The sequence below is a fragment of the Haliotis rufescens genome, unplaced genomic scaffold (genome assembly GCF_023055435.1).
Source record: "Haliotis rufescens isolate VD_foot unplaced genomic scaffold, xgHalRufe1.0.p SCAF_3, whole genome shotgun sequence".
NCBI classification, from domain to species: Eukaryota; Metazoa; Mollusca; class Gastropoda; order Lepetellida; family Haliotidae; genus Haliotis; species Haliotis rufescens.
This window is the reverse complement of record NW_025964001.1, coordinates 17,904,126-17,918,337: the sequence shown is the minus strand read 5'-3', so window position 1 is coordinate 17,918,337 and position 14,212 is coordinate 17,904,126. Positions and strand designations below refer to the sequence as shown.

The 14,212-nt window shown below is 39.4% G+C and overlaps 1 protein-coding gene across 1 annotated transcript in view; it reads left to right on the top strand.

Moving 5' to 3' along the window:
• LOC124137023 (WD repeat-containing protein 81-like) overlaps positions 1 to 13,972 on the top strand; it is a 36,199-nt gene extending 22,227 nt beyond the window's left edge. The window contains exons 17-26 of the mRNA XM_048403846.1: positions 463 to 533; positions 977 to 1,036; positions 1,400 to 1,520; positions 2,100 to 2,202; positions 2,977 to 3,107; positions 3,224 to 3,285; positions 3,864 to 4,003; positions 4,884 to 4,983; positions 6,161 to 6,261; positions 7,172 to 13,972. Coding sequence (XP_048259803.1) covers positions 463 to 533; positions 977 to 1,036; positions 1,400 to 1,520; positions 2,100 to 2,202; positions 2,977 to 3,107; positions 3,224 to 3,285; positions 3,864 to 4,003; positions 4,884 to 4,983; positions 6,161 to 6,261; positions 7,172 to 7,300 — 1,018 coding nt within the window. The 3' untranslated portion in view covers positions 7,301 to 13,972. The remainder of the gene's footprint in view (positions 1 to 462; positions 534 to 976; positions 1,037 to 1,399; positions 1,521 to 2,099; positions 2,203 to 2,976; positions 3,108 to 3,223; positions 3,286 to 3,863; positions 4,004 to 4,883; positions 4,984 to 6,160; positions 6,262 to 7,171) is intronic.
• Positions 13,973 to 14,212: the final 240 nt, after the last annotated feature.

Sequence of the window (14,212 nt, the reverse complement as noted above, 5' to 3'; positions counted from 1 at the left end):
TTTTTCACTTGCAAGTTTGGGACAACTACCATGATACATAAGTTTTAAGAATGGCTAACAGTGATAGAAACTAACAGCTTTAGTCCACCAGCCCTTATAATTGTAATGTGTATACTTATAAAGGGCAAATTTCTACTAGTCCTTATGATAACTCAACTATTGGGCAGTTTGGCAAGGACTATAGGACTAGTGACAATTTCTAACACTGGCTGAAATAAGTGCCTGGACGCCTTTTGACTTTGTCATGGTGCTTAGAAAGAAATACAAAGTATTGATTTTGTGGCATATAACCCCTTTGGGCCAACTTGAAATATAAAAAAAACACGTTGAAATTTTGAAAAATTGGGTACTCAAGTCTGGGTCAGGTTTTGAGAACCAGGTACTCAAGTTACTTTATTTCTACCCATCAGAGCTGTACATATCATGACCCATCTCGTAACTCCCCTACCTGTGTGTTTGTAGTGAGGAGATGGAACACAGCCGACAGAGGCACCTGAGAGGCAACTGGCTGGCCTACTGGGAACATGAACTGGGTCAGTGATGCATCCCTTCATCTTTGATGCAATCTTACTAAAACCCTCATGATGAGGTCAAAACATTGTAACAATACGCCTACTCTCACTTTTGCAAAATTAAACAATAACCATCATTAAATATGGTTTGTTTTATCATGTTTATTTGGCAAAGTTATTTTTAACATTTCTTTGTTTTAATTTTTGTTACATTTTTTTCAAAAGATGTTTTAGGAAATGGACCTCAGTTCAACAGACATTTTTTATTTTTTTATTTTTTGGCTTCTGCTTCTTGGTACACTGACTAAGAAAACCTGTAATGATAGATATTACATTTGTCATGCCGATGGTACACTACTTAATAGACTATTTACTATCAGTCATTAAGAAGAAGCACATGAGAAGGACCCTTAGCCTTAGATGCATTGTCTTTGTCCTGACTTTTCATTGTTTTATTCTCACAGGGTTGCATGAGCGAGACACAATCTTCAACTTTAAACAGATCAAATTGCAGACATTTCAAGGCAAGGAAACCATGTTTTTTGTGTTTGTTCTTTGTCTGGAGCAGCTGGGTGGTTCAGTTGCAAAAATATTGGCTTGCAATGTACGCAGACTTGTTTAAGATCAACAGAATGGGTAGAGTGTATCATCAATATTCTGATGATTCGATCATACTACAAAAATATTTTGGCTGCCCTAAAAGCCATGATCGGTATTATGTGTTTAAATGTGACTTAACTGTTCATCAATGTTCATAGTGGCCTGTTACCATGGTTACCAAGAAACCTGGGTAGTCCAGTTTCTTTGCTTTCCAGCTGATCACTGAATGTTTACAAAACTCAAAACAAGAACATTCCAGGTAAATCTGTTTCTTAACACATTTACAGGCCACACAAACAGCATCCGGTCTCTGTTTGTGATGGACAATGAGAACTGCTTCATCAGCGCCAGCAAGGACAAGACAGTGAAGCTTTGGTCACTCACTAGCTCCGGGGATGGATCAGGGAAGTGAGTCTTCATACGACTTTTCAGTTTTAGTTCATTTTTAACAGATCAATTTATCTGAAAGTTTAAACTGTGCAATGAAAATGTATAATTTGTGAACAGTACTTATTTTCTGTGATAATTTTAATGAATGAAAAAAGAAAAACAATTCAAAGTAGCTCACAGTGGGAGGAAAGGCTTACACTTCTTTACTTTACCAGTTTTCCCCAATTGACAATGTTTTATACTTTTTAACAAAAAAATGCTTTTAAAATAAGTATGAACAAAAAGAGTCGTTCTTTCACAGGTAAGACAATAGCTGAATCACCCGAGAAAGAAGGACTTGTTGTCTGCATGCCTATGTCTGACACGGTATGAACCTGTCGTCCCGTGTTGCCATCAATATACTGTAGATGGTGTGCAGAGTTGTGTCCCTTAGCTGCAGGATGTACTTCCAAATTCTCCCTGTCCATCATACTTTGTTGGTATCTCTGACCTGCTTTACTAGAATCATAAGTTCACTCCCTGTGAAAGGGTTAACTCATTTTCATAAATAATAGTGTTAATATAACTCTGAGAAAGTACCACTTCTGCCTGTTTCAGAATGTCTTTCCAGTGGAGCTACAGCCAACATAAGAAGTCTGTATTTTCTGTGGCCTACTTGGACAGCGTCAGACAAGTGGCCTCCTGTGATAGTTCTGTACATGTGAGTTCACTGGATTTACAAAATGTAAAAGAAAGTGTTTTATGTTACACAACTTGAATCTTAGCTGTATCTATGTACATGTATTAGGGTCTGGTCATAGATGAGGGTTGATGGGGATCCACGAGAATAACCTTAGAACGGACCACTCCTTTTTATGTAACACTCTTTCAGGAAACCCTCCCTAGCTATAATAAATTACCAGTCCCTAAATAATGTTGAAGCTTTTTGTATTTAAGAAACTAGAACTATGTATTGTTTCCACACTCCCCTCTACCCTCCATGTAGTTGTCACCATCTCTTTTGCTGTGTCATATTTTCTTCACATGTGGCCCCCTCCCCCTTCTCCTCCCCACCCCAATAAAATTAGATAACTGAGCACCTGTTTCTCTTTATAATTGAGTACTTATAACAAAATAAAAACAGAGGCTGATCTCAAACCAAAATTCCATTCCTCCCCCTTAAAATCAAATGGTTGCTCCATTAACCATGGCTACAGTTGATACAAGTGAATACGAAACCACTCATACAGTTGTCACAGGGTGAATACGAAACCACTCATACAGTTGTCATAGGGTGAATACGAAACCACTCATACAGATGTCATAGGGTGAATACGAAACCACTCATACAGTTGTCATGGGGTGAATACGAAACCAGTCATACAGTTGTCATAGGGTGAATACGAAACCACTCATACAGATGTCATAGGGTGAATACGAAACCACTCATACAGTTGTCATAGGGTGAATACTAATACATGCAGCTTTGTTTCAGATATGGGATCCATTCACTGGTGTGAATATAGTCCAACTAGAGTCCTCCAAATACGCCCCTGTTGTGGCCCTCACTGCCCTCCCAGCGCCCAGCACCCTTGTTGTCACGGCAACCACGGAGGCCACACTCAGGTACGGTACTTGGACATGAGAAGGAAATTAAGCAACACAATGTTTATTGTTTTGATAGCAAGAATATCTTTTCTGGTTTTATTTGTACTTGAGCGATTCTTTATTTTTTTCAACAGGTTCCTTGATCTCAGAGTATCAAAATATGCACACGAGTTTAAGTGCTCAGTTGGATCAACCGGTGAGTGCTAGAGGCTTGATATGATAGTATGTGCTTGTGGTTGTGTAGATGAGCATGTCTTTGAGAATAATTATTGGTAGAACAGTTCAGTTTGGTAATGTTATCCCCAATTGTGTGGAGACCAGTTAATGTTATTTTCTCAAGTAGAAACATCCACTTTGATCATGTTAATGATTAAAAACATTACGATATTGTTGTTCCCAGGCCAGAGAGCATGTAACAGTAAGTTCTAACAAATATGTGATTAGAAGCAAAAAAATGAAAATCGCATTAATGTTGTAAATAAAATCTTTGATAGTCTTTGAAAGGCATTTAGAAGTAATAAACATAAAGAAGAGAATTTTTGGATGCCACTTCTTTGTTATGAGGAACACAACATTTCGGAGTATATACTTACTCCTTCATCAGGTGAATAGATACTGGGGGATAGAACAGAGTTGGGTGATCTCACCCAAGCGATATCTCCTGTGGGAACCAGTTTTGGATGATAAATATATGTCCCTGTAAGACACCCATAAAAAGTTTTCCTTCAGTCCTTGATACACTTGACAAGTTGTCTCCATTGTTGCCTGTTCCAGGCTTGATCCGCTGTTTGACTGTCAGTCATGATGGCAGCTGGGTAGCTGTTGGTTTCTCAACGGGAGTTATCTCCCTTCTGGATATCAGCAGCGGTATCCTCATGGGGTCCTGGAAGGCTCATGATGGGGAAATATTACAGGTGGGTGTATTATGTATTGGCTGCTCTGCAGGAGTTATCTCCCTTCTGGATGTCAGCAGCGGTATCCTCATGGGGTCCTGGAAGGCTCATGATGGGGAAATATTACAGGTGGGTGTATTATGTGTTGGCTTCTCTGCAGGAGTTATCTCCCTTCTGGATGTCAGCAGCGGTATCCTCATGGGGTCCTGGAAGGCTCATGATGGGGAAATATTACAGGTGGGTGTATTATGTGTTGGCTTCTCTGCAGGAGTTATCTCCCTTCTGGATGTCAGCAGCGGTATCCTCATGGGGTCTTGGAAGGCTCATGATGGGGAAATATTACAGGTGGGTGTATTATGTGTTGACTGCTCTACAGGAGTTATCTCCCTTCTGGATGTCAGCAGCGGTATCCTCATGGGGTCCTGGAAGGCTCATGATGGTGAAATATTACAGGTGGGTGTATCATGTGTTGGCTGCTCTACAGGAGTTATCTCCCTTCTGGATGTCAGCAGCGGTATACTCATGGGGTCCTGGAAGGCTCATGATGGGGAAATATTACAGGTGGGTGTATTATGTGTTGGCTTCTCTGCAGGAGTTATCTCCCTTCTGGATGTCAGCAGCGGTATCCTCATGGGGTCCTGGAAGGCTCATGATGGGGAAATATTACAGGTGGGTGTATTATGTGTTGGCTGCTCTGCAGGAGTTATCTCCCTTCTGGATGTCAGCAGCGGTACTATGCTACATGGATAACACATCATGGCTACAGGTCTCCAGTTCAAACTGCCATCATATCGCTGGAATATTGCTGAGTGTGGTGTTAAACAGGCAAACAAACAAACATACAGTTCAATGCCCGTGAATGTGACAGACTGTGACCTTTCAGTCTTGGATTGTATTTCAGATCAAAGCCTACAGCAAGAACAAGTTAGTGTCTTCATCATTTGACCAGACCATGAAGGTGTGGAATATTGAGGATGGGAGAGAGCTGTGTGCTCTTAAAGGTACAACCCTCACCAGTAAACACCACCCTCACCAACTCAAGTTAATATCACCCTCACCAGTAACATCAACCCCCTCACAAGTAAACACCACCCTCACAAACTCAAGTTAATATCACCCTCACCAGTAAACACCCCCCTCACCAACTCAAGTTAATGTCACCATCACCAGTAATCACCACCCTCACAAACTCAAGTTAATATCACCCTCACCAGTAAACACCACCCTCACCAACTCAAGTTAATATCACCATCACCAGTAAACACCACCCTCACCAACTCAAGTTAATATCACCATCACCAGTAAACACCACCCTCACCAACTCAAGTTAATATCACCATCACCAGTAAACACTACCCTCACCAACTCAAGTTAATATCACCCTCACCAGTAAACACCAGCCTCACCAACTCAAGTTAATATCACCCTCACCAGTAAACACCACCCTCACCAACTCAAGTTAATGTCACCATCACCAGTAAACACTACCCTCACCAACTCAAGTTAATGTCACCATCACCAGTAAACATGACCCTCACCAACTCAAGTTAATGTCACCATCACCAGTAAACACCAGCCTCACCAACTCAAGTTAATGTCACCATTACCAGTAAACACCAGCCTCACCATTTCAAGTTAATATCACCATCACCAGTAAACACTACCCTCACCATTTCAAGTTAATATCACCATCACCAGTAAACACTACCCTCACCATTTCAAGTTAATATCACCATCACCAGTAAACACTACCCTCACCATTTCAAGTTAATATCACCCTCACCAGTAAACACCACCCTCACCATTTCAAGTTAATATCATCATCACCGGTAACACCACCCCCTCACAAGTAAACATCACACTCACCATTAAACACCACCATTACTGTCTCAAGTCACCACCAGCTCTATTAAACATCACACTGTCCAGTAAACACAGCATCTCCAGCAAAAATCACCCTTGTTTGTAATAATTTTCTCTCTCATTTTTTTCTCTAGCAAAGATTTTTAAAATGTGTGATTCACCAACATCATTGTCATAGTCCTATACAAAGACTGGTAGTTATTTTCAGCTCAGCCTCAGAGTATTCTTTCATGCATTCTGCAAGTAACGTTTCAGTTTGCATACAATGTGTATTGTGTATTCAATGCATGCATATGTACATCTCCACCTTCCCAGGTCCGTCGGAGCCAGTCCACTGTGTGTGTTTCTACAAGAACCAGGTGCTCAGTGCCACCACAGCCAACAGAATAGGGGTACATACCTCTGTGGATGACAGTGTGAGTACCCCTGATCATTTCCTCGTCTGACCCGTGAAGGTCTAGGTTAGAATAGGTCTTCAGCAACCCATGCTTGTCGTAAGAGGCAACTAATGGGATCTAGTGGTCAGGCCCGCTGCCTTTGTTGATGCATATCATCGTATCCCAATTGCGTGGATCGATACTCATGGTATCAATCACTGGGTTGTCTGGTCTTATTACTGTAAATGTTGGTCCATGTGTGCTAGTGGTATTATTGTTCAATATACACTGGGCCACAAGACCTTTTACTCTGAAAATTGTTTGTCTGTCTGTCTGTCCATCGCTCTGTCTGTTTGTCTGTCTTCCAAAACAATCCCCAAACACTGTAAACAACAAAATATCTTTTAATGTTTCTCTTAAAATCTTTGTAGATAACATTTTGTAAATGATTTATTTGTCGTCAGTATCCACAGAGTTATCCCCTTCCAATAATCGGCTGCTTCTGCTTTGGAAGGGAGCCTTGGCTTTCGTTACTGAAATTTTGTATGAACCCCTTATTATTATCTCAACCCAAAACTGGGGGCACAGGTGGCCCAGTCGTCTAAGGGGCCGCGATTCGCTGTGCAGAGTTGCGTCCCTTGGGCACGCCAGAAACCTATTATTGTGGGTTCGATTCCCGGTTGCCCCGATTATGTTTCTAGGTTTGTCAGCACCATACCCGTGCTCGTGGGTTTCGCCGAAGTGGTAAACGTCTGAGACCTGCATCACTTCGGGCTTTCCTCCCACATTTAGCTGACACGCCGCGATATAACTGGAATACTGTTAAAAGCGGCGTTAAACCCAACTCACTCACTCACTCACTCAACCCAAAATTAACCCCTGAAGCAAAGTCCTTCAACAGACAGTTTGTCCACCCAATCAGTAACAGATTTGATCATTTCTTTTACAGGCATCCTTCACAAGCACCAAGTTACGTTCTGACACATTCAAAGGTGTCCTTACATCTATGGCAACTCTACCTCTCAACCGATCACTGCTGCTGGGAGCAGACAACGGCTCCATACGACTCCTGTGTTAACACAGACATTCACCTTCGTAGTCCTATCATGAGGAAGAGCAACAGACTCGGACTGTTTTACAGGAGAATGATATGGTAAAAGTCACAGTGGAGAAAGTAGGAGTGTTACAGATATTAAACATTGTTTCAACTTCAGCCTAATGACACAAGTATGTTGGAGGTTATCTTTATAAAGAAGACCATATCTGTTATCTGTTAAAGAAAGATGTTGTGTTTGTAGGTATGTGGTAGCTATCAACAGATATGTCCAGCAGATTTTGATCTTTTGAAAAGATTCTAGTTACCTCTCTTGCCCTGGACAGTAAGTGCATTATTACAGTATTTTAGTTACATCCCGACATGTCAGCTTGGTGTGGGAGGAAACATCTTCCTGAGGCAAGGGAGTTAACTGACTTTGAAAGTCCAGATTCCACCCTTGCTGAACTAGGCTGGATTTTCTGGGCTCGGTTGTAGTGCAACCAGTGGCTATTATAAGTAATGGCCCTAATATATCCCCCTACTGACCAATCAGATTCCACCTCTCATATTTCTTGCACTTGCTTCAAACAAAATGGCGGCGCCCAGTCAAGACAATTTCATCCCTAATAACATCTTTATTGTAATAAGACAGGTTTTACCTAGCGAAATATGCATCAAATCACTTGAGCACCTTGAATAAAAACGTGAAAAGATTTGGAAAATATCGTTCGATGCCCAGTTGACGATAGACATGCTCTGCAAATCCTGCAATCAAACGAATTTGGCCTGGCAGTTGCAATGTTCTTTATGAACCGGTTGTCCATTTCGTTACAGGATTTTAATTGGACTATGCATAGACTTGTTAGTCCAGCCAAAATATAACTCTATAATTGAATCCTAGTTCAGCAAGGGTTGAAACTTGACTTGTCAGGTGACTCCTTTGCCTCAGGAAGATGGGGAGGAAAGAGCCAAGTGATGCGAGTCTTAGACATTTACCACTTTAGTGAAACCCACCAGCATAGGTTGGTGCTGACAAACCTGGAAACATAAGCAGGGTGAATGAGGGATTCGAACCCACAATCCTAGGTATCAGACACGCCTAAGGCATCCTTACCATAGAACTATAGTGAATAGATGAAGGTTAAATATTCAAGTCACCTTTTCTTTAATCAATATTAGTATTACTGTGTTTTACTGTGAGGAGAGATGTGAACCAGCACCAGGATGGTGATGGTGTTTGAAAACATCATGACAGATATTATCCTACACTTGACTGATTTGTTAGAGATTGTACAAGTGCTTCCAGCTATTGCTGATTTCACACTGACATATTCTTCCTCATCAAATATCTCAAAGTCAGACACTTAATTACTTGATTTATGGAATGATTAGTGAAAAATTGGAAAGAGTACAAATGAATGTTATATACAGTTTGGTGAAAAGTTTACTTTGACAGAATTATTTTCAGAAAGATCTGTTGAGACACTAAGATATGTAGCTGATGAGAAACACATGTGATAGATGTAAACCAGTGCAGTGAATAAGAAGTCATATGATTGGTTGTTGTGGTATTATTTTAGGGAAAACATTTTGACTAGAGTCCTCGCCACTTGAAATAGAATCACAAAATACCACGGTTATTAATTAACGAAGATAGCTGCATGTGTGCTATTGTTTATAAAGTGAAAACAAGCCATTCTGCTGATAAGGTAACTTATTTATAGTAAGGATACAAATTGCAAAGTGCATTTATTAGAAATATCCTTTTTGTAAACAATAAACATCTTCATTGAGTTTTGATCACATGGTTATAATCCGCGTCAGGATCGGCAGTCAGGTGACTGCGAGCGGTTATATTTGGCACTGCTCACATTTCGAACTATGTAAAATAGTGCTAAAGACAACATCTCTACATTTCTTTCTTTCAGTTCATGCTGGTTATGCAGGTGCAACGCTATTGACCTTGTTCGAGATTATGAGGACTATTGCCGGAATAGCTTGTTTTTGCTTTATAAGTATTAGCACAACTGTCTCTGTTAATTAATAATCATATTTCATGATTCTATTTCACGTGGTGAGGATTGTAGAGTCATCCTGAAGTTTTCTGGTTGTTCTCAAGCTTGAAATTTTGGCCCTATTTTCTGTGGGCTTGTAGCACCTGTCTATTTGTTGTTTGGGTACACAAATACAGTGGAAGGTTGTTAGGCCTGACCCCTTGCGTCCAGATACATTGACCTCGGAGACTGACTGTTAGATGTATATGGACAATCTATGTACCCAATATTCATTTGTCAAAGAACAAGGAGTTTTGAATCAAGATTTGAGAAGGGTCACCTAACCACTTTGAATATCAGGTTCTCCTGTAGTTACTACAGTCATGTCGTGAGATGACCAAAACATGTGAATGTCCTGTCCTAGTTTTTTGTTTTGATATGAGTGTCATTATTGTCTCCATCAACTTCTCACAAATCTGTCATAGGTTACTTTCTAATCTGAAAATCAGATAAACATTCGGAACAGCACATCTGATTTCTGTATCTGGTAAACAAACATAAACAGTTCTGAATGGAGAATAATAATGGCTGCACTAGGTTGTGGCAACCTTCCTTTTCTGAACGGCATAGAATCTACACTCAAAATGGTTTGCAACTGAGGGAACATATTTTGTGGGGGTTATTTTTGTTCAAAGTGAAATTCCTGAATCAGGAACAGAGGTGGAAAAGGAATGGTGAAAACCTGGTGACTAAACTAAGAATGTAGTGAGAATCATTTTAGAAAACCATGTGATCTATTGAGCTAAAAACATTAATAGTCATGGTTCTTAGGCACCGCCTGCCATCATCATAAAGCACATTTCGTTTTTATTGCGATTTAAAAAAACCCCTAAAATATCTTATTACTTAAAAACAATGCGATCCAATATAGCACGCATTTACTTCCCTTTACATGTGCATTGCTTACTGCGCATCTCGTGTTATGGTCATGGTGGCAATAGGAGTTTGTATGCTTGTTTATGTAGAAAGGCCCTTTCCCAAGGCTGATTGTACACAACTGTTTATTTGGTTACATACTATTTTGAACAAGCAAAAAAAGAAACTGCCCCCCACCACACTATTTTCAAAGTCATTGCCTGAGAACAAATTCTTTTATTAATATAAGGGTTTGTGAGATCTTGTCACAGAGAGGTATGTAATCAAAGTAGAAGATGTATGTATTTAGTTCCAGCTTTGTTTATTACACAGGTTGTGATACATCTCACTATGTACAACAGAAGGACATGTTGGAAGATGCAATGGATTATATTATTGATATCCCAGTAATACATGTGCAATAATGGATGAAATTGTCATCCATCACAATACTCTTCTCCCAAGGGTTTCTTCTTAAATATAGTACTAGTCAATAAAAATCACAAAGAGACATTTTCCACCAGGATGTTTTGTATTTTTGAAAGACATAGAGAACAGGATTTTATGGTTTGTACAGTAAAGTCAGCCATGTTGTATTTCTTGAGAAAATCTCTTCCAAAATATGACAGATTCCCACTTCAACTTGTAAATGAAGTGGCATCTATTTCACTAATATTGGTACATTTTCTCTAGGACATTGTCAGCAGTGCAATCTCACTCTCAGGCTAAACAAAGTCAGTCTTGTGTTATTTATTAGCCAGCAACCGGTGTGTAGTTTTACTCCTTTATGTCTTATGTTGAATAGCTGTACATTACGTGGTGCCAGAAAACTAGAATATATATTCTATTTAATTTGAAGTTATTCCTTGGTATTGTTTAACCATGACAGTGACATTTTTTGGTCAGTTATGATTCTGGTATACAAGGTATTTCAAATTACCACTCTAATCAATTTTTCATAATTTCATCAGTTTTGATGGCTCCAAAAATATGAAATTAATGCTTTTCAGATATGTCTTTCTGTGATTATATTTATCTATGGATAGTTACTGTTTGTGTTGAACATTGTAATTAGTATGAGTTGAAGCAGTATCACAAGGGGTATATGTGGTTTCATGCATCAGACGTTAGGTTTAATTCCAGGAGCTGAAAAAAACCTAATGAGGGACGCATAAAACCACATGTACCAGAATAATACTGCAACAAATTTATCTCGCTGACATGTTTCAATCTGCCAATGTAAAAAAATTAATACAAATTGAAATTTGACAGAAAATATCTGTTGAACTGTGGTTAACATGTGCTATGTCATGTGACTCCATTGACTCAGTATCAACGTGCAGTTAGGGGCATCGGAGCGGGGTATAAGGGATTTATTCTCCCACTCAGAAATCCATGTGCAGCCTGATTTCAATGGTAGGGTATGAGATTTATCCTCCCGCTCAGCAATTTATTCCTCTCCCACACTGGATATATAGTATTTTATCAAGATCACATGAACCGATCAGATCTCAACACTCTGACGTGGAGATAAGATAATATGATTACATATCTTCTTTGTAAATTGATATCCAATTTCAGTATTAATCAAAACATATCTTGCCAAGCTTCATTTCACTAAATGATGAAGTTCATGTAGAACACACACATCTGTCTAATAGGTTACTGTTATATTACTGTTTTCAGTAATTTGATCAAATTGTTTCTATGAGAAGTTATTTACTTCCTGTTAAATTAAGTGAATGTGTTGTAACAGGTGACTGGTCGCCTAAAAGGGATAAGGCCAACCAGGCTTTTAGTATCATGCTAAATTGGTTGGCAGAATATTGACAGTTTTGTGGACAAGAAGACATATTGGTTAGTTTCCACTATTGTTGTACTTTATCAGATGATTGATCCTCATGTTCTTGGCTCTTGAGTTCCTTTCTTGGTCTTTTTCTCTGTATGTCTACTTCAATGTGGAGTTGCTGTCACATGGTCAGAGTGACAGGGATGAGGATGCTTATTTTTCTTTTCAGCTGAAACTTCTTTGCAAGAGAGCTTGGTCCATAATTTGGGGGTGTTTATGGGGGAAGCCATCAGATTCGGACAAATTTGTGGTCACTTAAATTCACACAAATACGCTGATGCATGGAAGATTCTCCTCCCTGGAGTGAGTGTTACTTTGAACAGTATTCCAGTTAAATCCCAGCATGTCAGCTTCATGTGGAGAACAGACAGAAATGTTGCATGTCTTTGACCTTACAACTTTGGTGAAATCCACGAGCAGCTTGGGTATTGCAGATGAAACAAGAATCATAATCAGGTCATGAACCCATAATAAGCACTTCCTGACACTACAAAGGGACACAACTCTGAAAAGCATATTGCAGAATCTTAGAAAACTAGGTCACCTAGCCATGTAAATGTGACATCGATTTGAGAATGAGATCTTGAAAAGAACCGTTCACAATGTTTGATGAATTATGTGCAATAAAGATATTTGTTTAATAATAATAATACAATACTTAAGATCGACGCTAAGATTGAATCCTTCCAATGTTATTGGTCAGATTAACCCAATATGCAAGCATTGTAAACACTGATGTAAATTATACGTCCTGTAGTTATTATATGCCATATATATGTATGTTATGTGTTTACCTGAGCTTTGTATCGTGTGTATATATAAATATTAGAGCGAGTATCTACAGTTTGTACAAGCCTGTCCGTGTATATTTTGTTATTCAATTGTTGTAACATGGCTTTTAGCTATTGCTTCTGCTCATCAACTGAAGAAACATCTAGACTCATACCATGCATCTTCCAGAGACAAGAGCGTCCATGAGCCTTTTTATCAAAGTCTTGTTTCCACTAGAATCTAGGCTTTGATTCAGGCTAGTGGATGTGCTTGCCTCGGGAAGATGCATACCATGTTGTCCCTCTGTCCTTCCCAACAATGCAGCAACAAAGTGTTACATAACAGCTGTTGGGTGTCAACGTTAGGGGTAAAAGATGACAAATATTGGGATTGGTTCTGAAGAATCAAAAGATTATTACAGTTTACAAGATATCATGAATACTATGAGTTACATCTGTTATTTGTGGGGTGAACAGGACTTAATGAGTTAACAGGTCTTGTGGTGTACGAATGTTCATCTCATAATAACCTGTACACCCTGCTATAGACACATGTAACAAATTGATCATTACGAATTTACAATAACACTTGTTTTTGGTGAAAGATTTTTTAGAGACAATAAGATCAATGTTGTGACCACTAAGCAGTCCTTAAGTTTGGTAACTCCACATGGAGACAGGTTCAATTGATAAGTGATGTCACATCAAACATGATGAGTAATTATAAATGCAGGCCTCAGCGTTGTATTTTCATATTTTGCTCTGATCTGAATGGGATTTGCTTACAGTATTGATGGACCTCAAATCTTCCTCTTGTGTTGAGCTGATGCCGAGTGTCTCAGTTTGTTGAACAATGAACCAGAAACAGTAATATTGATAAAATCAAACTATCAGATTAGCTTCAGTGAGAAGAGAACCAGAAAAGAAAACAAATTGTCTATCCAGACATCTGACTCATCCTGGTTTATAAATGTTTTATACCATTGACTATGTTTATAAATGTTTCCCCCACCACTTACTGTCAGCCTTGTGTTGTCCCATAAAGGGAACAATATTAATAGCCAAGAGTGTAAGAACTGTTAAGTACACTATCTGGAAGGAAGCTGTTACGGAAGGTCTCCTGAAAGCAGTTTGCTGTCATGTTGAAGTCATGGTCATACAGATATAAAGCCTGTTACAAACTCTGTGCTGTTGTTTTCTTTTAGCTTGACTGGAAAAATCGGTTCCACTTCTCGTTCCTTGAGTGGGATAGTGGAGTGTTACGCATGCTCAAAACCAGGGCTTGATTCCTACATGGCCATCGCAGTGCTGGGATAGCATTGGTGGTTGAATCGTCTAAGGCACCGCTGTGATGGTCTGTCCCTTTGGTGTTGCAGACACCTTTGGTCATGGGTTCGAATCCCAGATTTAACTTGATTATGTTTGT